This window comes from Gopherus flavomarginatus, chromosome 4 (genome assembly GCF_025201925.1).
Source record: "Gopherus flavomarginatus isolate rGopFla2 chromosome 4, rGopFla2.mat.asm, whole genome shotgun sequence".
In the NCBI taxonomy this organism is placed as follows: Eukaryota; Metazoa; Chordata; order Testudines; family Testudinidae; genus Gopherus; species Gopherus flavomarginatus.
In genome coordinates this window covers 191,026,716-191,053,782 of record NC_066620.1, presented here as the reverse complement: position 1 = coordinate 191,053,782, position 27,067 = coordinate 191,026,716, and the positions used below count along the sequence as shown (strand labels likewise).

Sequence of the window (27,067 nt, the reverse complement as noted above, 5' to 3'; positions counted from 1 at the left end):
TAACATCTACAATGCATTTTCCTTCCACAAAGCTCAAATTAGAAAGTGTTTTGAGCTATGTAAAATATCTACATTGAGAGATTGCCTTTTTAGAGTCATACACTGCCCTGATCTTGCAGGCAGGGCATCCATTGAGAACAATGGAAGTTCTACTCTTGGTTCAGAGGAATAGAAGACATGGCAATGTATAGCTAGGCATTAAGCCATTTGTGCTCTTGCCTACTTCCACATTGGGTTATTCTGGATGTTCTTCTTAGAAGAATCATCAAAAGATCAAAGTAGGTATGAGATTCACTTTGAGTACTTTCAGTTCCTACTGCCAGTGAGTTTGATTATCAGCAACATAGAGAGTTCAACTTTCAGTATCAGTTCGTACAATGGAATAATAAAAGTTGTTAGCATTCTGTGAAATGGAAACCCTAACGTTATCCTCTCTATGCAATACATACATATATAAATGCTTCTCTGTAAGCAGGAAAACAAACTGATTTTTCAGTTTGGTGGCTGAATTGAAAAATCTGAAAGAAAACTTGGTTAATTTCAAATCAAAACTAAATTCTTTTAATTTTTTTCCTCACCAAACCAAAATTTAAAAAAAAAAATCATTCATGTTGAACAAAGTGTTTAGAATGCCATTTCAGATTCAAAATAACATTTTTGAAAAAAAATGTTAAAAACAGTTAATTTTGACAGTTCTGAGTTTAATTTTTTGTTTTCCAGCCAAAACCAGTTGCTGAATTTGACACAAAAATCATGAAATATTCTCAGGGTCCCCAAAACATGTTTATTGGTGGATTTATTATTCACTGAAAAAATTTGCACAACTCTGTTCCTAACACAGTACACACACATTGTATCTGATCCAAACTTACCCTTTTCCTAATTCCTGTCTTTATACAAAGCATAAATATAAATTTCAGCCTAAAATATACCTAAATATACAGTGTACAGCAGATTAGAAATAACTGTTGCTAATGCCCAGAGGAGGGGGATTTTAAGGTTCCAGCTCTATTGTGGAAATCAGTTATTTGATGTATTAATCTTAAATAGCAGCATATTTTCATTTCAGAAAATGTGGTTACTTCAAGGGACATTGACAGGATTGGTAGGCCCAACATTTTTCTTTCATTGCCTGCAAAGATGATGCAGTTCTCAAGAGTGAGACTGAACTCTGCAACGTCCCCCTGGCACCAGTTAATTCCACTGGTGGGGTTGTTCAGTGACTACCATCTAAATACCCATACTGGGCAGCCTCTGCACTCTGTGAATGCCATGGAGGGGGGCCTTGCACCAGGTCCAGATAGGCTGATATGGATGAAGCTGGCTTATAGATGGAGTAGAAAATCCATAACTATGTGGTTCAAGTGATGCAAAATCTTCATGTGGGATTGGGTTGTGGCAGCTACTCTGCCACGGGCTTTGGGGTCCATCTCCCCATTAATCTCCCACACAAGATTAACTGGCCTTTGTGGGAAGTGGGTGAGGTTGAGTTTCACCCTATGCATATTGAGTGGGATTTCTGAAAACAGTCAGCATTTACTTAACTCTAGTCTCATTGCAATCTATGTGTGTTCACTACTGACTTCAGCAGGAGACAAGTTAGGCCAATAGTGAATGCTTTTGAAACTCTTACCCTTTTGCTTTTGAAAACAAACATACTGATGCTTTAAAATAATAAATCAAGGCTCCCTGCCCGTCACTTAGGAATAACTATACAACAGATTAATATTTGTACACAATGGAACACGGCTAATTTCAGTGTTAAACTTCCAAGGGATTATAAACAGCAAGAAAAAATATTCAGGTGATGAAAATGAAAATTCCCTTGACAATGTCTTTTAAATGTACTGAACCGAAGGATGGATGGGTATTTCTCTGGAGCATTCTCTTATTTATAAACACACAAGTCGGCAGCAACATATTTCATTCTAAAATACTACTTCATTATTGCAAAGTGTAGTGTTCCTTGATTTTTTTCTCCACTAAGCACTAATACGTCAAAGACCACATAGTTAATGCACTTCTCTTGATGTCAGAAGAATGCAGCATACCCTAAAGCACAAATGTTTGAATAGTGTTAAATCCACTTGGTGGTTAATCTCAGACATCTGTCTGTGGCACACATAAGGAACACATTGAAATGACAGTGCAATTTATACCAACACTAATAAAATAATCATGATCCATATATATTAGTTCTAAGAATTAAATGTGTGTATAAATATTTACAGTCAATTCTTATATTTCTTTTAAACAATCTCTCATTTGTATTGCTTTCCATGATCTTTCCTCTTATTCAAAGGGCACATAGGAATAAGAATACTTCTTTTTTAAAGCCAGATTATGATACCCTTACTCATGCTGAATAATATACCAGTATTCCCTCTGAAGTCAGTGGGTACAAAGTCCTGCTGAGGTTGAGTAAACATATCAGAATTTGGTCCTTAATAGTTACTCCTGTTGTTAGCTATAGTGTTGCTAGTTCCCTACCCATACCTCCGACTGTGTCATGCCTGATCATATTTGCAGATGAACCAAAAGGGGGGAGGGGTGGCCAACACTTTGCATGATAGAGCTAAAATTCACAGCGATCTTGATGAATTGGAGGATTGGGCTATAGACAACAAAATGAAATTTAAGAGAGACAAATGTAAGGTGCTACACTTATGGAAGGAAAAACAAATGCACAAATACAGAATGGGGAATAACTGGCTTGGCAGCAGCACTGCTAAGAGGGATCTGGGAGTTGTGGTGGATCACAACCTGAACATGAGTCAGAAATGTGATGCTGTTGCAAAAATAGGAAATGCAATTTTAGGTTGCATTAACAGAGGCACAGTATGCAAGTGACGGGAGGTGACAGTTCTGTTCTACTTGGTGTTGGTTAGGTTTCAGCTGTAGTACAATTTTGGTCACCAAATGTATAGAAAGGATGTAGAGAAAATGGAAAAGATCCAGAGGCGAGTGAGGAAGATGATCAGAGGGATGGAATGCAAGCCATATGAGCAAAGGCTGAAGAAACTGGGTATGTTTAATTTTGGAAGGAGGAGATTACTGGGGGACGTGTCTTCAACCACTTGAAAGGCTGCCATTAAAAAGATGGAGAAACGTTGTTCTCTCTTGCCACTGCGGGCAGGATAAGAGAAAATGGGCTCAAATTACAGCATTGCAGATTTAGATTGAATCTCAAGAAAAAAATTCTTAACTGTAAGAACAATAGAACAACAGAATTGACTGCCAAGACTGTGGAAGCTCCTTCAGTGAAGGTTTTCAAAAAGAGGCTGGGATAGCCATCTGTCTTGGTTTGTTTAGATATAACGAATCCTGCATCTTGGCAGGGGGTTAGACTAGATAATCCTCGAGGTCCCTACTAACCCTATGATTCTATGCTGGCTATAAATGCAGGCCGATTCTTTATCTTATACTGGTTTTACATCCATATAACTATTCGTCAGATTCACACCTGTGTACAAGAGATCCAAATCAGGCTGCCAGCTCCGCTGTCTGTAGATCAGTAAGGAAGACTGAGGTACTTAGGTCTTCCACTTGCTGTTTGCTCTATGCCAGTTAGTCTATAACTAAACTTTGCATGGTGACAGGTTTCAGAGGGGTAGCCATGTTAGTCTGTATCAGCAAAAACAATGAGGAGTCCTTGTGGCACCTTAGAGACTAACAAATTTATTTGGGCATAAGCTTTCTTGGGCTATAACCCATTTCATCAGACGCATGGAGTGAAAAATTCAGGCCTATCCTGATCCTACAACCTACCCTGAAGGATGATCCCTCACTCTCACAGACCTTGGGAGACAGGCCAGTCCTCGCTTACAGACCGCTCCCCAACCTGAAGCAAATACTCACCAGCCAACTACACACCACACAACACAAATGCTAACCCAGGAACCAATCCCTGTAACAAACCCCATTGCCAACTCTGTCTGCATATCTATTCAAGGGACACCATCATAGGACCTAACCACATCAGCCACACCATCAGCGGGCTCATTCACCTGCACATCTACCAATGTGATATATGCCATCATGTGCCAGCAATGCCCCTCTGCCCTTGTGCATTGGCCAAACTGGACAGTCTCTATGAAAAAGAATAAATGGACACAAATCAGACATCAAGAAGTGTAACATTCAAAACCAGTAGGAAGACACTTCAATCTTCATGGACACTCAACAGCAGACTTAAAAGTGGCCATTCTTCAACAAAAAAACTTCAAAAACAGACTTCAACGAGAAACTGCAAAACTGGAATTAATTTGCAAACTTGACACCATCAAATTAGGCCTGAATAAAGACTGGCAGTGGCTGGGTCACTACAAAAATAATTTTCCCTCTGTTGATACTTACACCTTCTTGTCAACTGCTGAGAATGGGCCACATCCACCCTAATTGAACTGGCCTCATTAGCACTGACCCCCACTCCCATCTTTTCATGTGCTGCATATTTATACCTGCCTACTGAATTTTTCACTCCATGCATCTGATGAAGTGGGTTCTAGCCCAGATAAATTTGTTAGTCTCTAAGGTGCTACAAGGACTCCTTGTTGTTTTTGTTTAAACTTTGAATGTGACTTTTTCAAATGGATTATCACTTAAGTCACCAGTGCCACGCTACGTTCAAATAATGTTAAACCATATTATATGTATTAGTTGAGGCAGATGATATATCACATTTTTTACTCACCCTGTTTTTGCTGTGGTAGCTTAAGGAGTCTCCAAAGTATGAGTGATTTTATTGCATTAGAGCTGCATAGTTACCTCCCATTTGGAGACCCCTGTGCTCCTGGGACAACAGAGAGAAAGAAAGGAATTTCAGACGAAGCTCTGAATTTCCTGTTTGACAAATCTCAGACTTTACTACATTATTGTCCAAACCTGCTCAAATAGAGCCTGATTTCTAGAATAAAAAACTTCCATCAATGTCAATTGATATGGCTACTCAGCTACTGCTGAAAATCAGGCCCATAAACTACACCTCTCACACATGGGCGTGCTTGCGCACATACACACAAAGTCTGAATCATTTACATAAACAATTACCCCTTTTGCACAAAGGAAAGCCAATTTTGCATGGACAATTGGTGTATGTACAGTTAAGTAGGTACTATTTAGGCCAATCTTGCAGATATCACTCGCACAAAACTCCCAGTGAGAGTTTGCCTGGGAAGAGTTGGATTGGATCCCTGTTTTGAAAAGTCAGTCCTAGCATAAATATTAAATTAAGGGAATTTTGTTCTTTTATTAAGCAGTGTTTAAGAGCTTGATCTTGCAAATACTGAAGTATCTTTAATCACATGAGTCATCCCACACTCATATGAATAAAGCTAAGCATGTGTATAAGTGTTTGCAAATTAAGGCCCTAAAAAAGCAAAAGAATAAAAAAGTGTCAAGAAAGTATTTAAGAGTTCACAAGATAGATTAGCTCACAATGGGCTTGCTGGTAATACAAAATTAAAGTACATGCTATTGGCTGCTTTAAATGTAAAATGCCATTGGGCCAATTATAGTTTATTTCCCAAGAATAACATAGTTCCAATACTATTAATATGCATACAACCATATGTCACCATTACGGTATGTTCAGAACATTCATCTGAACATGTAGATCTGTATTATTTAGCTGTAGTAAAATTCTTCTGCAAAGTGGAAAATGCACATGTTCAATAGCCACTTTTAAAATGTACAGTAGGGGTGAAATTCTGCTAGCAGCTACCTCAGTGTAAATCTGAAGAAAAATCCATTAACACAGGATGTTTCTCTGGATTTACAGTAGTTTAAATCAGAGCAGAATCTGGTTCTTTGTCTCCACCCTTACTCCACTGCCAACATAAACCACTCCTATTTTTTGATTTACAAAAGCTCAAAGAAGTGTCTAATCCCATCATTCATTACTTCCTTTCTACTGAAACTTTAAAAAAAAATCAAATTAAATTTTGTCAAAAAAATCAATTCTAGTATTGACTATTTTGTATGTCAAATTTCAAACTAAGACATGTTTTTACAGATAATGTAAACACCCTTCATAATAACAAAAATTAAAATAAGATCTGGTTTTATCTGGAAAATACTGACCATAATTTAGTTAACAGCAGCGATAGGGTACCCCATTACCATATTCACAGATTATCATTTAGGTATCAATTTTGCAATGGGACCCACCCAACAGTAAGACTCCATCTGCACAGATCCTGTTTCAGGATCAAAGTTCTATATTTTGGAATACAATTGACTTACTACAAGTACAACAATGAACTTTAAGTGGTGAATGAGTTCACACTTGAAATGGAACTCAACATCCACATCGGAAAAGCTGCTGCAACAATAGCTAGACTGAGCAAGAGGGTATGGCAAAACAGTAAACTGACAGAACACTCAAAGATCTGTGTCTATCATGCATATGTTATCAGCACACTTTTGTATGGAAGTGAGGCATGGATCTTATACTCTCATCAGGAAAAGAGGCTCAATATGTGTATTGTCTTCGTCGAATCTTTGGAATCTCCTGGAGGGACAAAATCACCAACATTGAGGTGCTCAAATGGGCCTGCATACCCAGCATGCAAACACTCCTCACACAGAGACGCCTCCGCTGGCTTGGGCATGTGTGCCGAATGAATGATGGGCGCATCCCAAAGGACCTCCTCTATGGTGAATTGGCATCTGGAAAAAGACCCAAAGGAAGCACAAAATTGCAGTTCAAGGATGTGTGCAAGCAAGACCTCAAAGAAACAGACAAGGATGTGGATAACTGAAGATCACACTCAAGACTGCAGCCTTTGGAAACAAGAGCTTAATCAAGTTATGAGTTACGAGAGGAAGCTGTCCAGTTTAGCAGAGGAGAAAAGAGCTTGCAGAAGGCAGAGCCCACAGGGTCAAAACATCACATTTAAATGTGACAGACGCTGCAGAGCTTGTCACTCTCAAGTATGTCTCTTCAGCCACAACCATGGCTGTCATTAAACCAACTCAGTAAATTCTTTACCTCTCAGGGGCACATATCCATGGTCTCTCCAGACTTAGGCCTTGGCTACACTCACACTTTACAGCGCTGCAACTGGGGTGTGAAAAAACACCCCCCGAGCGCTGCAAGATACAGTGCTATAAAGCGTCAGTGTAATCAGGGCAGCAGCGCTGGGAGCGGGGCTCCCAGCGCTGCACGCTACACCCGTAAGGGATGTGGTTTACATGCAGCGCTGGGAGAGCTCCCTCCCAGCGCTGCTGCTCTGACTACACTCACACTTCAAAGCGCTGCCGCGGCAGCGCTTTGAAATTCCAAATGTAGCCATACCCTTAATGATGGCTACTACTACAAGTGATGAAGAGTCCCGTGGCATCTTACAGACTAACAGACGTATTGGAGCATGAGCTTTCATGGGAAAATACCCACTTTGTCAGATGCATGTGGTGGAAATTTCCAGTCTAGACTGATTCTTGCCTGCATATTTATACCCGCCTCTGGAAATTTCTACCACATGCGTCTGACAAAGTGGGTATTCACCCACGAAAGCTTATGCTCCAATACGTCTGTTAGTCTATAAGGTGCCACAGGACTCTGTCACTTTTTACAGATCCAGACTAACATGGCTACCCCTCTGATACTACTACAATTGTTTAATAAATCTCCACATGCACATCCAGATAAGTTATTTGGGGTAGGAATTTTATTCTCCTACCTGCCTACAAAGCACATAGTTTGTGCAACATAAATAACAACATGGATCAGCAGTCACACAAAATTATGGATGGAGAAGTCTTAAACTATTCCAGTAGTAATCTTCCACAATAATGAATGAGATCTGATTACTGGCATTAACATCTACAAAGCCTATCCCAGCCCAGCGTTTCCTCCATAACAGCATAAATTAAATTAAACAATAAATTTAAATTAATGGAGATATCCTATCTCCTAGAACTGGAAAGGACCTTGAAAGGTCATTGAGTCCAGCCCCCTGCCTTCACTAGCAGGGCCAAGTACTGATTTTTGCCCCAGATACCTAAGTAGCCCCCTCAAGGATTGAGCTCACAACCCTGACCAATGCTCAAGCAGGCCAATGCTCAAACCACTGAGCTATCCCTCGCCCCCAGCATACAAAGAGAGTTGGGAGTGGAAGTCATTTAGGATCCTGATCTTGCAAGATGCTATATCCCTCCCCTGAGATCTTCCATATCCTCAACCCCACTGACTTCAATGGGAGTTGAAATGTTCAATAGATCACAGGATCAGGTCCATGAACTCCAAAAGATTTCTGCACATCACTTAGTTACATGTGAAAGTAACTAAAATTAAATGAGGCAGCACAATTAAGACTGCACATTCTAATGCAGAACAAACACCTTACCTTCTCATTCATTTTTGCCAGACTCTCATTGATTTCAGTGTGAATTCAACACATGGATCAATAGCAGAATATTGTCCTAAACAAATACTTGTTTTTTAAATGAAGCAACAATGGAGGCGGAGAACAGAGAACAACTTGAAAACATGACTGATAGTGACAAAATGTGTTTTGCTGAGTTCTGTTTGAATGACTAACTATATTTGCAACCACTAACTGGCAAACAACCTGGTCATGCCAGTAAAAACCGGTTTACAAACAAAGGCTCACTGTGTTTTGAGAGAGCATGAATTGGATATCCTCTATAGAATGTTAACCTGTAAGCAATTCAGATGATCGCAGTTTGGAGAGACAAGTCCAGTGATTTCAGAACCAGAGATTAAATTGTTCCCAAAATGTTACCATACCAGCTAAAAGCAAACCTGCAGAAAAACAGGATGTCCCAATTCTCCTAGCATTTGAATATAACATATATGCTAGGATTTACTTCATGAGCAATGATGTACACATATCAGATATATAATTTACCCAAGAAGATTGAGGAATGAAAACACATCCCACAAACATAATTTAATTTGTCAATAACTTCACTAATAGACTTGAAAATTTTAACTCAGGCAGGTCACTGATCTTGCAAGATGAGTATAATCAATCATTTTCTTTGCCTGACAATCATCATCACGTCTTCCCTTATTTCTTTCCACTAGCCTTGCACTTGCCTCATTATCAAGTTCCAGCTTCTCATCTTTGTTTCAAAGTATTGCACAGCTCTGCCCCGCCCACATTTCTGTTCTCAATTCTTAATAATTCCCCAATAATTTACTGCATTAAAACAGCCTGCCTCACCCCTATTTGTTGTCTTCCCCTATTCTCATTTTATTATCTGTTTCCATGCAGCCTCCTATCCCAGCTCAGGGAGGTGCCCTTCTGTTCTCTCGAATGTATCTTTAAATGTCATGTCTTCTGCAAGGTTCACAAATTGTAAGCAATACCTAAACAATAAGGCCTGATCCAAAGCCCATTGAAGTGAAAGTTACCTATAGGTTTTTTTGTTTGTTTTTTGTTTTTTAAGAAAACAACGTTTTCATTAGCTACAATTAGGTTTGCATCAGGACTTTGGTACTGCCAACAATCCATGATGAAAACTAAAGGGCCACGGGTGGTGGGGAAGGAAGAATGTGGGGAGGTGTGGGAGGGGCGGAAGCAAAAATAACATTCTAAGGGCCTGGTCCAGCATCACTGTTTGTGGAAGTTTGGCTGTTGAGTCCAATGACAGCAGATCAGACCATAAGTTATCTCTATCCCCTGGGGCTTCTCGTGTATTTTCATATCCGGTCCTTCTGGCAAAGATCAGAGGCCTAATTATGCCATCACCTGCACCTGTGTAAATCTGGAGTAACATTACCGACTTATATGAAGTAACTTGAATAACTCAGCACAGAATTCATCCCCATATCTTCCTGGGCAGCCCTAACTTCAGGGTCAGCCCTTAAGAAATAGACAAACTAAAAAAAAAAAAAAGGTTTTGTTAATATTTGAGTTTAGTAATTCATTCCATAAGAAGCCAAAGTTAATGTACGGCCAAGATGATGGGCTGTGGAGAAATAACATGGACAAGTTCAAAGCAAATGTCTCTTAAAAATCTACTGAATTACATCATAAACTATGCAGTTCCTATTAGTGGGGATGTGCCAGGCTGCTTAGATAAGGATTCTGCTTCTGATCCTGTATTATTCATAGCAAGGCCGTTTAGGGAAACGAGGATCTAGCTCCAGAAGTCAAAAAGTCAAATATGGAGAACCTGCAAACTCATCTTCCTAAATATCCCACTTACCTGCTCCCCATGTATTTCCTCCCTCCTGTCATTCCCCCTCACTCTACCCTTGCACCATAATAAAAAAGAAAAAGAAATGTAACTACCAGTAACTAAACCTGTGCCACCATTCTTTCCCCCTACCCTTTATTATTTTGTCTCTTTAGACTTTAAGTGTATTGGGTGCAGGGACTGCATCTTCCTGTGGTTTGGCATGGCACCAAGTATCATATGGCACTTTTGAGCACTAATGCAGTATAGATATTAAATAATAATAATGCCATCCCTAATCTTATCACCTGCTCAACAAAACTTCACTTATTATTGTGAATATAAATCTTGCTACTATACATTTCATTCCTGCCTTAACATTAATTTCACAGCTGTAGAGAGAGAGAACTAAACTCACCAATGGGGGGGGGGGAAATAGTAACTACTATAGTAGCTGTTCAATGTTAGGGAAACTTACAGTATGAATGTACTCAATTTCAAGTCCACCTAGGATGCCATACAATAAATGTAAAGGCGTCTGCTGTTCTTTATTGATAAGGCCAGTTATCAGCCAATAAATATGATCAAAATATATGTAAAATATTACACATTTGTTAAAAGGTGTTTTGTGAGAATTTGAAGCCATTTGATCAGCTGTTTGATGTGGGTAGAAATTCACTTCTAAAAATTCCTCCCACCAAAGTAAGTTGTTCACACGGTGTTGTAGTAACCATCAGTGCTTTGAAGAAAAGAAAAAGAAAAAAGAAACACTTCATTTTATTGCCAAATAACTTCATCAAGCATATAAGCAAATATAAAACCTGTTACATGACCTTCAGTTATAAGGTTTCTTTTTTTTAAACAGATGTCTTATGTGAAACAAATGTTGACATCTGTCTTCTAGTAAAGTACACTCCATCCTCATAACATCAGTCATGGAAGGCAAATGCTTTGTTTGTTAAAATGAAGTACTGTTGCAACAAGGTTGCTTATGATGTTGTTTAATAAAGAAGGGAGCCAAGATTCAGTATATCAGAGAGGGTGGAGTGTATATACAATAATTCTGCCATCTGTTACTTGATAGAGAGGGGAAAACCAAAACCAAATGCATTTTCTTTCCAGTATCAATATAAGCAAAAAATAACTTGGTCATTACAAATTGTATGCTGCTCAACATAATAAAAAAAGAATAATAGATTTAGGAATGTCCCCGTATACTTAAGAATGATAGCTGATTACATATATAAAATCAGCTATGTTATGATCTTTTTATTTCAGGACTGAGAATCAATGAATGAACGTGGAATGGGTCTGAAATACAAAAATAATGCATTGATCTCATGACATAAAAGGTATCTTTTTATGCAACTCTGGACTTCTGGATTTAGACTAAGCCTAATTTTCTTTAATTGGATTTAGAAATGCAAGGTAAACTTGGTCACATTGCTATTGTTTGGAACACTCAGCATGCCAAACTCCATTCTATTTTTGCTTCTTTGTAGTGTATAAAGAGGTGGAAAGTAATCTCCGAGTACTGGTGTAGTGGCTCTGTGGGATCAAAGGCAAACCTAGAGCAGGAGACCTTGCAGGATTGCTCTCTGGAAAAGCATGTATGTAAATTGCTCACCAAAATACTCTCCATCATTTATTTAATGCTTCAGAATGGCTTTGGGCTCAAGAAAACAGCTGCTCACAAACTCTTACTATTTTCAAAAAGAGTAGGACAGTGGTATTGTGAGAACATCTAGCAGAAAGAACTGCATACAGGAAGGAAAAAAGGAGGAGAGAACAGATTTTTAAACTTGTGATCAATTTCTGCCAGAGGAAGGTAAAAAAACACTTACACCTGATTAATACCTTGCTATAGTTTACTGGACTAAAACTAGGGCTCTGGCTACAAGATGCATTTAGAAATAAAAACAAACAGAACCTCCTCTCACCCCACAGAACTAGCAGAAGATTTGAGACAGTTTGTTTGTTTGACAGGTAAATGCTGTTAGCTAAAAACTCTTTAGCTAAATCTGCTTCTATGGCCCCAAATGTTTAAAAGGTATCATGGATTAAAGCCATGAAAATAAATTAAAGAATTTCAATTTGAAATTTTATTAGCATGTTGCTAGAATGGCCAACATCGATGGACAGGAGAGACTGTGTCCACATACTTCGTAAATCTCTTCCACACATACCCTTCTTTGCTTCTCCTCTCCTTCCTCCTTCATTAAAAGCCAAACCAAATACTGGCTATGGGGGTAAGAAAAATGCTGGTTTTCTGGAATGTTGCCATGGATTCCGGTTTAAATTGCATCCCACCAGAGAGCGCAGCCCCTGGTCTGTCTGTGGCAGGCAGCTCTCGTCAAGCCAGGGAAAGAAGGGAGCACCTTGTCCCTCCCTTGTTCGTTACTCTTTCCCATCCACTATAGCCAGGTCTTTGATCACTCGCAGTTTACCACTGGCATCGAGCCTGCGCTTCTCCCTTATTAGATCCTCCAGGCTGTGGAATCGCACGGTGTGCACCTTGTTCTCAGCCAGATGGATCTTGAGATAATATTGCTGCTGGTGCTGGGTGCCGGCAGCAGCCTGCAGCTCCCCCCCGGCTTTGAACTCCCTTTTCCCGAACCGGCACCAGGCGGCGAAGCTCTCCGAGTTAGTCCAGCAGATCTCGTCGCTTTTTAAACCCAGGTGCCCGCAGGCGTTCTGCACCACCAGCTCTGCCACCAGGGGGCGGTAGCGGTACCAGCTATTCACCACCCGGCCCACGTTGCCAGAGCCCGCCTCGTACAAGCTGTCCTGGCGGATCTGGCCCTGGTGCAGGTGGATGATCTGCCCGCTGCCCACATAGACTGCCCATTGCGGGGGTGGGGGTGGGTGGTCGGATGGCCCCAGGTAGAGCAGCTCCAGCAGGTCTCCCGGTTTGCAGAGGGCAGGCAGGGCCGAGACCGAGAAGACGCGCAGGTCCCCAGCCTGGGGGCCGCTGCTGACTTTGGAGAAGATGCATTCCTGGCCGCGGAAGGCGGAGAACTGGGTCTCGTTCAGCACCAGCTGATGGTGGTGGGTGGGGGTCTCCTGGCCAGGGCTGCTGGAGCCCTTCACGCTGTACTTGTCCGGCTGGCCTCGTTCGTCCAGGTCCTCTTCCTCATCCGAGAAGAAGTAAGCCACCCCGACCCGCAGCTCGTCCTTCTCGATCCCCGAGGGGTCTCCGGTCGGCAGCTCGCTGTAATTCAGGTGGGTGATGCGATCCAGTTGATTTCCCATCAATGACAGGGCAAGGCGAGGCCAGGAATCGCCAGGTCTGTGGGGGGGGGGGGGGGGAGGGAGGAGAAAGGCAGGACAGGGAGAGGGAAAGGGGAGAAAGGCAAGAAGGAGAAAAGGGAGAGGAGGAGGAAGAACAACAACAACAAAAAAATCCAGGCACAGAGTTTCAGTGATTTCTCCTCCCTGACCGCGTCCCCACTCCCCGCGTTAGGAGAACCCTCCCTCCCCTGTCCCTGTGCCCCTTGGGGCTGCGCCCTGCCCGGTGTCAGCGTTACACGCGTGGCTCGGGCATGCAGCCGTCCAGGGGGCACCCGCACCATGCCACAGGGGTGCAGCCGCGTGCAGCGGGCTCAGCTCTCCCGGGGGACTCCCGGCCGGCATCCGAACCCTGTCCCGCTTCCAGGGTCCCCGCCGGCTCCTGGGCAGGGCAAAGTTCACCGCAGAGCCTCTGGGCCGGGGGGAGAAGGGCGCAGGGTGGCTGGAGCTGGGAGCGTCCCGGCTCGCACCCGTAGCTCCAGCGGAGCACGCTCCGCCCGGCTCGGCGGGGCTGCACGGGGAGCGCGGCAGGGCAGCGTCTGGCTCCCGGGAGCCGAGCCGTGACACTCCGCCTGCCCCCTTCCAACTCCCGCCCTGCCCCGCTGGGACCAGCCTCCTGACAGCGACCCCCCGGGCGCTCCGTACCCGTGATCGCCCCGCTCCAGCCAAGCGCCCAACTCCCTTAAAGTCTTCTCGTCCCCATGGGAGCCGCACAGCAGGTGAGCAGCGTCATGCCCGGTGCCCTTGCCGCTCCCTGAGCTCCGGCTCCTTGGACGCGCTCTGCCTTCCCCTGGACAGCCCCGCTCCGCTCTGGGCTGCCCCCAGCACCGGCGAGTCTAAGTACCGGCGGCTCCGGAGCCCTGCACCCGCCCAGTGCGGAGCTCATTGGCTGCTTTGCTTTGAGGTTGGCAAGACGAGCGAGCCTCAGGGGTGTCAATCACCGGCCCTGGGTGGGATTCTAGACATTCCCTCTGCTGCTCCGCCAGGCCCCCACCGCTCCTGGCTGCTTGGTCAGGCTGCAAAGGGGCAGAGCATCGTCCCCGAGAGCTTGGCTGTGCAGAACCCCTCCGGCCCCCAGCTGTGGCCAGAACAGCCAGGCAATGCTTCAAGTCAAGAATCTGCATAATACCATGATAGACTGGTACCACTCTCCAGGTTTATTCTTCATTTTCAGGCCCTATAGGACAATACCTTGCTTTCTTGGGAGACCCTCAAGCAGCAGCTACTAGACCCAGGTTATGGGACAGGAAAGTAATAAGGGAAAGAAAAGGTTATTGAAATAAGGTGCATGGTATGACTTCAATGGAAAGCTGTATTATATAAAAAGAAAGTTATTTCAACTGTAAATACTTAGCAGGTCTGCTGGAGGAGCTCAGATGTTCACCAGGCTTCACAACAACAAGAGATTTGATTGATTTGCCTTTGCTTGGAGGCTTTAAATCAGGACTGGTCAGTTTCTCTGAAAGAGATGATGGAGCTGAACCAGATTTTGGGAGGGGGTGTTCAATGCAGGAATTACAGGGTCTCTATCAGCGGTGTTATGCATGAAGTCAGGCTACATGATCATGTAAAGCATTGATTCCGATTCTCAATGGTATTTGGGTACCAAACTTCCACTGATTTCATTACCTTTGAGGATCTGGACTAATAATCCCTTCTGGCCTTTAAAAACAAACAAACAAAAACCAACCCCACCTGTGAATCACCACTGTGAGGTAGATCAGTATTATTATTACAATTCTCATTTTACAGAGGAGGAAATTTAGGTATTAGGTGATGAAAGGACTTGTCCAAGATCTCACCATGAGTTCGTGTTAGATTATAGATTATAACCCAGAGTTGTCAGCCCTGTGCACTAATCACAAAAGCACATTTCCTTTCTTCTTTGCTGAGGAGTGAGAATTTAATTTAATTATGTCAGACATATGTATCAGCAAATTTTAATACGTAATATTTTGGCCCATGTGTAAACCACATGAAAGTACAGATTTTATTTACATAAAGTAAAGATACTTTGTTCCTTGCATTGCAGTTATTTTTGGTAATTAATAAACTCAGCCTCTCTCCCTTGCAGTTTCAGCAGGGAGGTGCACCTATATTGCTGGCAACGTATACCTGTGTTATTGGCATCGAATCTGATGCTTGCTTCATTTGGATCTCTTCTTACTAACTTTGGACAATATCATCAGTTTATTTTCACCATATAGAAACTATGATCAGACTTTTCAGCTTCAGAATAGTTCAAGGTGCATATATAACAGCATCTGAGACAAATGTGGAGTTTCTTAGTTAAATTAGAGCCTTGTGTAGAATTTGGAAGACCTCTCACTCCTGACATCCCACTGATCAAATGTTTACTTGGCTATCGTTCTGCAGTAGCATTTCCAAGATGTGTCACTTATGAGGTGCTAAGTAAAACAACTTAATTTCGAAAATATAGTTTAAAATGTTGGACTCATTCCTTATATTCATTAACTATTGCTTCTGCTTACACAAAGAAAAACAAACAAATGGGGGAGAAAATAAAGAGCAAGCTCACATTAACATTGACCACCCAATTGACAGATATGCCACTGTGGGGCTGCCACAGCCTATTTTTCATTGTAGTAACTATATTGAGCTACTCATGGTTACAGGGTGTCCAAAGTTTGGGGACTCAAGGCTAGATCCTCAGGTCAATGAGCCTACCCTGATTTACATCTGCTAAGGCTCTGGTTTTCAGGGTTTATACAATTGGATGGAGGATTCAAAAGAATGGAAGATTTTTTAAAAAAATTATTCTCGTGATAAATTTGAAAGTTTTTATGGCGCTAAGCATGATAGACTAGAATTTCTTAATATATGGAAACAGTGTAAATGAATTTCTTAATGCTTGTTAAGTATTACATAGTTTTATTGTATCCCTTCATCACCTCCATATTTTAAAACTCTATTACTGAGGCATCATTGTATCTTCATAGTTAAGCTTATTTTGGAATTTGCAGATAAAGCAGGGTTCAAATCCCTAGGACTTACATTACTGTCTGTTAACATACTCCATTTCCTAAACTGGAGGATTTTGGAGATCAGGTCCCTCACATATTTTCTAGGATAAATCTTGCAGTACTTTTATGAACAGTTTCTGTTTTCTAAACTCTATTTTTTTCTTTTTAATATCAGCACTTTTTTGGATCCCACTCACAGAATTAACACTTCCCACAGTTGCCAATCATCAAGATAATGAGAATGGCAGAGGGTCATTTCTAGACAATTTCAAACAAACAAGAAGTTATTTAATCTTTGCCAGAAACAGCCAGTGGAGAATGCATCACAGCTATAGGTTACTTAGTGCAGAAGGAAGGAGCTGTGCTGTTGTCTAGAATGACAGGTTCCTTGATACAGCTCTGTTCCCCTCCGTGTCCCCCATTATAACTCTGCTTCTGCCTCCCATGCTCCCACAGGTCTGTGCAATCTTTTTGCCCCACTCCATCATGCTCCCACAGTTCCATTTGGATCATCTCCCCTCAAGCCCACTCCACTCACCCCCACCATCCACTTCCCATTCATATTCCATATCTGCTGACCACCAGACTCTGCCACAACTTGCTAACTCCCCCATCCTCATCCCTCAGACAGTTCTAAATCCATCTTTTCTCTAACCCCCAAGAACCTGATGGTTAAAATCTTAAATTGGGCAAAGTACATTAAAGGTCATCGTATATTCACCAATAAACATGTTATAAAAATTGTGAAAAGCAAGTACAGAACAGTCCTAGGGAGTATGTCAACAGACTGCTTGAACAAAGGAGTTGTTGATTAGGAGTTTCAAAGCTCCTGGTAAGTTCCAGAATTGTTACAGAAGCAGACCAAAATGTTCTTAAGATGAAAAGAAGTTTAGACCACAGCCTTGGACCTCTGGATGCTTGTTTTGATTGGCCAGTTTTGATGAGCAAATTTGCTGCCTCTTTCAGACATTACTTTTCTGGAAACACTTGGTGACTTCTTCAGCACAACAGTGAACTCAGAGCTTGGCAGCAAGCTTAGAGAAGGTGTGAGATTGCCTCAGCATACTCACACAGACCAGTATCACAGTGTTGCCATCATGGTTGCAAAACCACCACATGTTGGGCCTCAGGAATTTACCATCACAAACACTGAACCTTCTTTTTTCTAATTCCAAATAATGCTTTCCCCCGATCAGACAATGGAAGAGAACCAGATGATGTCACCATCTCCATGGCTGCACCCTGAACAACTCCTGCTGTGAACCTAAGGTCTCCATTATTATCCCTTCTCTTTGGTTCATCTTATTCTTCTTAACTCTTTTCTATTGTTCTTTGACTTCTGTCTAATAAGAGTCAAGTTGAGTCAGCTAGAAGAAATCTAACCTGGTAACAATTTGTTGCGACCAGCTTGGCAATGATGTATGCTGTGTCTGGGGCTTTTCCAGTTAAAAATCTTCTCTTATATATGTATTTTTGTTTTATCTTGAGAAGAAAGAGAATTGGATTTTTAATACCAAAACCTGAGACTTGTTACTTAAAAATTACTTTTTCTATATCTTTTTTTCCAATAAAAGCATTGACTACATTACATTTGCTGGCATACAATGAACGGTATTCCTGGTTCCCTTGGAGCCAGTAGCAAAACTCACATAGACCACAAAAGATCTGGTTATCATAAATAAATATAAACTGCTATTGAGAAAATTAATGAACATAATACGTTATGATGCATTATCCTTGATTTTCTCAATCATTCATTTACTCAGTAATCTGCAAAATTCAGTAATTTGAAAAGGTTCTCCCAATTCAAAGATTTTCAAAGTTTTTCACAATGGGGACTACATGTTAATGCAGACACGGTCTCACAGACCATACCTCTGGCATTTGCAATCACACAACTTTCCTGTGGCAACTATAGCAATTGCTTCCAGAGACAAGTAATGTTTTGGGGAGTATTTTGTGTATATATGTAATACTGACAGACCCTGGTCATCGGCAGGTGGGATCAAACTGGGACCTCTGGAGCTAAATGCATGAGCTAAAAGCTACATGCCATTTAGCTAAGGCTGTAGCAGCTTCAAACTCTATAGAGGCTGACAGACCAATACAGGGGACAGAACACCACACCCAGGAGGTGTGTGGGTTACATGCTTCCCATAGCTGAGGAAGCGTGTCCCGAGCTTCAGAAACTTCATAGCTGATATCCCGGACAAGCCTCCACTTGTAACACTGACAGACCCCAGTCGTCGGCAGATGGGATCAAACCGAAAGCTGTAGCAGACTCATTAATCTGTAAGTGTTTTCAGTGACACTAAAGGGGACAGAACACCACATCCAGGAGGTGTGTGGGTTACATATGCACTTGTCTTTCCATACAGTGTAGCAGCTGGACACAAGGAGAAAAAAGCCAGAATCATAAAACCAACCACCAACTCTTCGGGGACCATCAGCGGAAGCCCCTTTTCTAGTGACTAGGAGAGATATCATGACACAACTTCAAACAACACTTTCCTAATTAGGAATTTATTAGTTTTCCAAACTGGACAGAATTTTGGTAATATCTACACATTTGAAATGTCATCACTAAAGTAATGGTGGAATAGGAAGGAAATTTTCAGTATACCACTCCCCTCTATAAAATGTTGTCTCTCTGTAAATTACATAGGCCAGAAGCCATAATGTATGAGTATCTAAGGTCACATAGACAGCTTTAAATATATTATTAGCTTACTGTTCCCTTTTCCCATCCCATAGCCCCTGAGGCATACTTGGCAATATGACTTCTCCAGTGTAAGTCATCAAGTTTTCATGGATTTCCCATTTCAGAATGGAGAGAACACAATTTTTACTGAAACAGCTGTTGGCAGCTTGAAATTTGCCTGCATGCATTCTTCCTGGCCCTGTCCTCCTGTACTTGTGAAATGGGATCCTTTATTAAATCTTTGTTGTGTAACTATGATGTGCTATAATACCCGTGATTTGTAATATGTATGAATTTTCTGCTGCCCTCAAGAACCCTCGTGAAAATTAGATGTTTAAATAATATGATCAGTAACACTTCTTCCTAGGCCAAAGGCCAGTTAATGTTTTAAAAACCTTTTGACTTTTGATTTTCAACATTTCCCCTGCAAAAATGACTTTCTAAATATTATAAATAATAATACATGCTCCTTGACTGAATAGCAAGGAAGAAATTCAATCTCTGTGACAGTTGCTATTCATAAACGGGTCAGGATGCACACTCATAGTTCACGATGCTTACAGAACCTTTCAGTGAATTTACAGAGCTGGATTCAATAGGGGACTCATTCCTTGTTATATGTAAATACCTTTTGAAGTATTTTCTGTTTTGCTTTTTCAAATATAGAGTCCAATCCTGTAGGCCTAACTCATTAAAACCACCCATTGATTTAAATGCTAAGCCTGAAGGATGAAACCCCTATTACAGAAAAGCCTGTTAACAGTAACATGCACACAATCTTCTTTGAAGATAGTGTGATCTATATATGCATCCAAAGCAAGAATAGAAAACAGCAGATATATTTATATTACTGGGAATGTTTCAAGTCAGCAAGATGTCTAAGTGTTGAATGAAATTATTGTATATGCATAAAGGTTTCTTTAAAATACAATTCTACACTGCAAAAATGACATTCAGGATTTCAAATTTGTCAATTACCAAATATTTCCATATGAAACTTTACAGCAAAAATGTGGATTTTTTTGAGTGTCATCCTGAAAATTTAACCTGGGATCCGAGAGACAAGTTGGTTTCTTTCCTTCTTGTGCATCATCAGCTATAATAAAGAGTTTGCAGACCAAATCAGACTCCCCATTTTACCTGTTCAACCCCATTAACTTCAAAAGCATGCTTTCATATACATCTGTGCAACCCCATTATTTCCAGTGGGGTTGATAAAACTTATTGAAATTTAGCAAACTAATTTTTATTGATAATGCAAGAGGAGTAGGGTTCAACTCATTCCCACTTCACTGTGTGGTTTCTGCAGTAATAATAAGTGAAAAGCAGTACAAGATTTATCTTTATCACTAAATTGAGACGATGCTGAATGATCCTGAATACACATAAGGAGAAGCTAGATTAAGTAAGAGAATGCCATTTTTACATAAACATTTTTTCAGAGCAGAAATGCATATTAAGCAACCTCTTTTTGTTCAGAAAAATCTCAGGCTGAAAATATGGTCCTGTGAAGCGGGGACTCTGAAAATGTGTGTTCAGTTCTGAGCTCTACCACACAGACTTCCTGTGTAATTCTGGGCAAGTCACTAAATCTCTTGGTACCTTAGTTACACATCTGTAAAATGGGGGTGAAAATACTTTCTCTCCTGCCTTTTGTCAGTCTTGTCTATTTAGTTAAGTCTCTCACCTGCCACAACAGAGTCCCAGTCTTGTTTGGGGTCTTTAGGCACTACTGTAATACCAAGTAATAAATAATAATAATGTGTTAGGTTTGAGGTACACACAGGGAAGACTGCAGAGGATGGGCCAATAGTTATCCCTGTCTTGAAACAGAACATCTGTGTAGGTCTGAGGAGGCAATTTATGACATAAAGAAAATGGTTCAACAGTGTCAGTGCAGGTCTAGGGAGACGATGTTACAGTGGTAGAATGGAATGAAGTGATGTTAATACACGTCTACAGAGAACACGTTACACAATCAAAGTGAAATGAAACAAATGCAGAGGTATGGAGAGACTGTCAAACAGAAATGAAATTAGATTATTGCAAGCTATATTAACATTTCAAATAAATTAAACTCACATTTTTAAAACGACACTATATGAGATGGTACAGTGGAGCTCATCGTGCTCTGGAGGTGATAAAATTGGACTGTATATGCATAAAATTCACCTCTGTGCAGAGAGCCTACACAACATCTAGGCACCACTTAAGCCCTATTTCCAAGGCTTAAATGGGACTTCAGTGGTACAAAGACCTTATGCAAACTCTGAGCAAAGGGATGTATTTCATCCTATGTGAGTAGGGGAACTGATATGCGGTGACAAATGAATTGGGAGGCATTAGCACCAGGCTTGGAGGAACCCCAGTGTTCAGGACATTGTGAAAATGATATGTTTGGGTTTTGTGGTATGGTTAATGGCTGTATTTAGGCTCAAAGTCTGAGGGAAGCTGCTGATGTGGTGTAAAAATATGTGCAGGGTTTGTGACTGCAGGCAAATGTGGCTCAGACACATTAACAGAAAGTCCTTTCCCAAAATGAAAGATACAGAGACAACAGAAGCAACAGAAGAGAACTTGTAAAAAAATCTAAATAAAACATTCAAACAACATAATGCATGGCTAGGAGAGGAGAAATACAGGAATCAAACAAGGCTAATAGAGAAGAAACATCTTGCAAACAACTCAGCGTGGTAGATTAGACTGAGAGGGACACAAGTCACATATCTTCATCTCAGCTTTAACTGGACAAATAATTCATAATGAATCATTTATTTGACTCATTTTGCCTGTGTTTCTGTTCACAGATTTCCAGTGAAGAGAACACTGTTTTCTCTAAGGGATTCATTATGCAAAATTATTTTGCTGAAAAAATTCTGGAAACAATTCTTGGTCAGTAGCTCTAGTTCATGAGCAATTTGTTGCAAGTATTTGAAATGTGAGCTGGCTAGGCTGGACACAGTTCATTTGCTATGAGTTTTTTGACTAGGTGAATGCAGACTCAAGATTATGGTGAGAGCTTTTATGATTATGAATTCAAAATCCATTTCCAGGGTGAAATTAACTCCAATACAGTGGGCCAACATGAGATGGCTGAAAGTGAAAGCTAGACAAATTAAAAGTAGAAATAAAACACACATTTTTAACAGTAAAGAGGATTGGAACAAACTATCATGGAAAAGGCGGATTCTCAATATATTGATGGCTTCAGATAAAGACTGAATGCCAAGATATGCTTAGCCAAACAAGTTGGGGCTCAATACAGGTGTAACTGAGAGAAATTTAATAGTCTGTAATATTAAGAAGATCATCCTGGATCATCTACAGGCTCTTTCTAGGTTTATAATCTATGAATCTATAAAAGATAACAGCCCTGGTGATGTCTGCTTATGATCCCAATGCTGAAATCTGTTGCATGCAGATGGACTGTTGCACTGGCACAGATCCTCATTGAAATCAGTGGGATTTCATGGTAGTGCAACAAATTGCAGGATTAAGGTCTAAATCATCAAAAAGGAGGAGGGGAGGGGTGCATTTTAAGTGAGATTTAAGCAGTTATTTTGACTCTTGCTTGGCTCTCTGCACAGAGGTGAATTTCACGCTCTGTGAATTAGTTTCCAATACTTTCTTATAATTCAATGGTTTGGTGAATATTCCTGCCAGTAAAACTCACTTGTGAAAAGTAAACATAATAAGGGGGAATAGAGTTGGTGCAAATTCATTTAAAAGTCTGAATACATATTTGTGAAAAATGTGCAGTATTCGTCCAGCTTTATCATAGTCACATTAATCAATTACTGTATTCACTAAAGTGGCCTCTTTGGAACAACCGAGACTTCAATATTGTTCTTTTTTTCTGTATATTTGAAAAACGGGAACCATCTACTATGCTATGCTTTTGGAGAAGGGTAGTTTCAGTAAACTTTTCCATTAAAAGTGTTTCTGAATTCTATCAAACTATTATATTTTTTAGTTATGGCCATCTGTCCTCACCTCACTCATGCCCACCCCCACTTTTTCCCCAGTTTGCCACAAGTTCACATCTGTTTTTCATCCAAAGATATATTTTGTATATTTTCTCTCACATGTAACTAGCTGGGAGAACCAAGACACAAAGGTACTGTTTTTAAGGTTATCCTTGCTCCTTAACTCAATCCCATTGTTCACTGTAGTCTAAGGCTACATCTACACTACTGCCAGATCGATGCTCTGACGATCGATGCATCAGTGATCGATTTAGCGGGTCTAGTGAAAATCGACAGCAGAGTGCTCTCCGGTTGACCCCAATATTCCATCAGGAAAGAAAAGAGTAAGGTAAGTCGATGGGTGAGTGTCTCCCATCAACCCAGTGTGGTGTAGACAATGCAGTAAGTTGACTCACGCTTTGTCGACTCCAGCTACATTATTCACATAGCTGAAATTGTGTAACTTAGATCGACTCACCACAGTAGTGTAGACATAGCCTAAGAACGAGACACTCCAACTCACAACACTGAAAAACCCTTCTATTTCCAACCCCTTACCAAAACTCCCAACCCTTGCAAACAGAGATTCTATCCAGAAAAGGCAGAAATGCCACAGACACCATGAAGTCCTTCACTATGACTGTTAATTTTATGTGGAAGGTGCTCAGATACAACTTTGATGGGAATCAATATGAAATCCTTGGATAGATAGATTAGAATTTTCAAAGTACTTTAGGGGCTTTAGATACAATAGATTTATTTAGATTAGGGCTGTCGATCGCAGTTAACTCACACGATTAACAAAAAAATTAATTGCAATAAAAAAATTAATCACAATTAATTGCACTTATAACAACAAATACCAATTGAAATGTATTAAATATTTTGGATGTTTTTTCTACATTTTCAATATTGATTTCTATTACAACACAGAATACAAAGTGTACAGTGCTCACTTTATATTATTATTTTTATTACAAATATATGCACTGTAAAAATGATTTAAAAAGTATTTTTCAATTCACCTCATACAAGTACTGAATTGCAATCTCTTTATCGTGAAAGTGTATATTACAAATTCAGATTTTTTTTTGGTTATATAACTGCACTGAAAACAAAACAATGTAAAACTTTAGAACATACAAGTCCACTCAGTCCTACTTCTTGTTCAGCCATCACTCAGACGAGGGTGACCAGACAGAAAATATAAAAAATCAGGACAGGGGGGTAATAGGAGCCTGTATAAGAAAAAGACCCAAAATTGGGACTGTCCCTATAAAATCGGGACATCTGGTCACCCTAACTAAGACAAACAAGTTTGTTTACATTGATGGGAGATACTGCTGCCTGCTTCTTATTTACAGTGTCACCTGAAAGTGAGAACAGGTATTCGCGTGGCAATTTTTAGCTGGCGTTGCAAGGCATTTACATGCCAGATATGCTAAACATTCGTATGCCCCTTCATGCTTCGGCCACCATTCAGGAAGACATGCTTCCATGCAGATGACACTTGTTAAAAAAATAATGCATTAATTAAATTTATGACTGAACTCCTGGGGGGAGAATTGTATGTCTCTTGCTTTGTTTTACCCGCATTCTGCATATATTTCTTGTTATAGTATCTTGGATGATGACCTAGCACATGTTCATTTTAAGAACATTTTCACAGCAGATTTGACAAAACACAAAGACGGTACCGCTGTGAGATTTCTAAAAATAGCTACAGCACTCGACCCAAGCTTTAAGAATCTGAAGTGCTGTCCAAAAGCTGAGAGGGACGAGGTGTGGTGAATGCTTTTAGAAGTCTTAAAAGAGGAACACTCCGAAACTACAGAACCTGAACCACCAAAAAAGAAAATCAACCTTCTGCTGGTGACATCTAACTCAGATGATGAAAATGAACATGCATCAGTCCGCAGTGCTTTGGATCATTATCAAGCAGAAGCTATCATCAACATGGAAGCACGTCCTCTGGAATGGTGGTTAAAGCATGAAGGGACATATGAATCTTTAGCACATCTGGCATGTAAATATCTTGCAACGCCAGCTGCAACAGTGCCATGTAAACGCCTGTTCTCACTTTCAGGTGACATTGTAAACAAGAAGCAGGTAGCATTATCTCCTACAAATTGTTACCAACATTGTTTGCCTGAGTGATTGGCTGACCAAGAAGTAGGACTGAGTGGACTTGTAGGCTCTAAAGTTTAACATTGTTTTATTTTTGAATGCTGTTTTTTTATACATAATTCTACATTTGTATGTTCAACTTTCATGATAAAGAGATTGCACTACAGTACTTGTATGAGGTGAATTGAAAAATACAGTTTTTTTGTTTTTTACAGTGCAAATATTTGTAATAAAAATAAATATAAAGTGTGCACTGTACACTTTGTACTCTGTGTTGTAATTTAAATTAGTATATTTGAAAATGTAGTAAACATCCAAAAATATTTAAAATAAATGTTATTCTATTAAAAGTGTGATTAATTACACAATTTTTTTAATAGCCCAATTAATCATGATTAATTTTTTTAATCGCTTGACAGCCCTAATTTAGATATAGCGTATCAATGAATTTTCATTTCATACATTTAGGTTATTAATGAGCTATGAGACTATAATTGCCTACACAGCTTTGAAAATCTCAACTAGAACCAATAACATTAGGCACGTTTACTTACAAGTGAGAAGTAAGTATATATACATATATAGGATACCAGAATATGGATGGATATTTGGGGCACCACTTGAACTGTATTAGTATGGCCCTCATTCAGGAAAACATCCCTATTTCAGGACAGCATACTTAAATCCTGCATATTTAAGTACTTTGCTGAATCAGGGTCCACATTTGTAAAATGACTTGGATCTGTGACTCCAACACCTTGGCACAAAGAGGCTGTAAGAAAAGTGAAATGGCAGCCTTAATTCAGAATTCCATGCTTTTGTGTTTTGATGTCTCAGCTTTAATGCTATTTTAATGTCGTTTCTTCATCTTTAATTTTATGGAGAGCTTCATATTAGATGCATTATTGATTCCTGTAACACTGCCTTCCCCTCTTCCACACAGTATGAAGGAACAGAAGTGGTATTATGAAGGATTTTTTTTAAAATTAATATATGAATAAACAAACACTGTGGATTACTTTTAATCTGCATGCATTGTAATTTCCCCACTAAGATTTTACTGACATTGTAGTAAGACTGAGAGGCATAAACAATCACTAGGAGCTGTTAAGTGGGAGCTTTGGATATGTACCTTGCAATCTGAAATTCTCATCATGCAGCACAGTGTAACACACACTGTCCTGGAAAATATTCTCCTGTTCTAAACAGAAATGTGAAGTACAGTATCTGGATTTTCTGCAGTGGTTTGAGATAGATTAAGTAGAACACAATTCCAACATGATGATGAATTGTAGAAGAGGCAATTAAATGTTTCACTGATGATAGTTAATGGGACCAATTAGAAAATGTATTTTGAAATGTGAATGCTAGTGTTTGTGATGCCCCTGTCTGAGAGAGAGGAGGGGGAATAAGAGATTATGAATGAATGGAAGAAGAAATATCTTTTGAGGGGAACTGGTGTTTAGAAACTGTTTTCCTTTTGCTGTAAAATGCATACAATCTTCTTTGGATGATTTCACTGCCCTGTTCTTATGAAGCTACAGCTGCATTACAAATAAGCCAGCAAGAAAAAGAACAACATGGTGTAGTGAAAAGTATAAGCACAATATTTCTACTTAAATGCAATAGACTAGAGCTGTCAAACTATTTCCTGTAGTGAGTCACACAATGTATTGTCCCATAGATATCACCCCTTCCATCAAATCTCATAAGAGTCCTGTGGTCAATGACTGTGATTGCTTACATGAAAAAAATAATGTTAGAAGAGTATGTATGAGTCAGAGCCTCAGATGTTATAAATTGGTATAGTTCTATTGAATTCAAAGCATTCATTTTTTAATTGTCTTAACTGT

General features: G+C 40.3%; 1 protein-coding gene across 1 annotated transcript; it reads right to left on the bottom strand.

Moving 5' to 3' along the window:
- Window positions 1-11,409: 11,409 nt before the first annotated feature.
- Window positions 11,410-14,268, bottom strand: LRATD1 (LRAT domain containing 1). Its single transcript, XM_050951060.1, has 2 exons — window positions 14,083-14,268; window positions 11,410-13,438 (listed from the first exon to the last, which is right to left on the bottom strand). Exon 2 carries the CDS (start codon window positions 13,399-13,401, stop codon window positions 12,547-12,549), a length of 855 nt encoding a protein of 284 aa, XP_050807017.1. The 5' UTR covers window positions 13,402-13,438; window positions 14,083-14,268; the 3' UTR covers window positions 11,410-12,546.
- Between the last annotated feature and the right edge of the window lie 12,799 nt (window positions 14,269-27,067).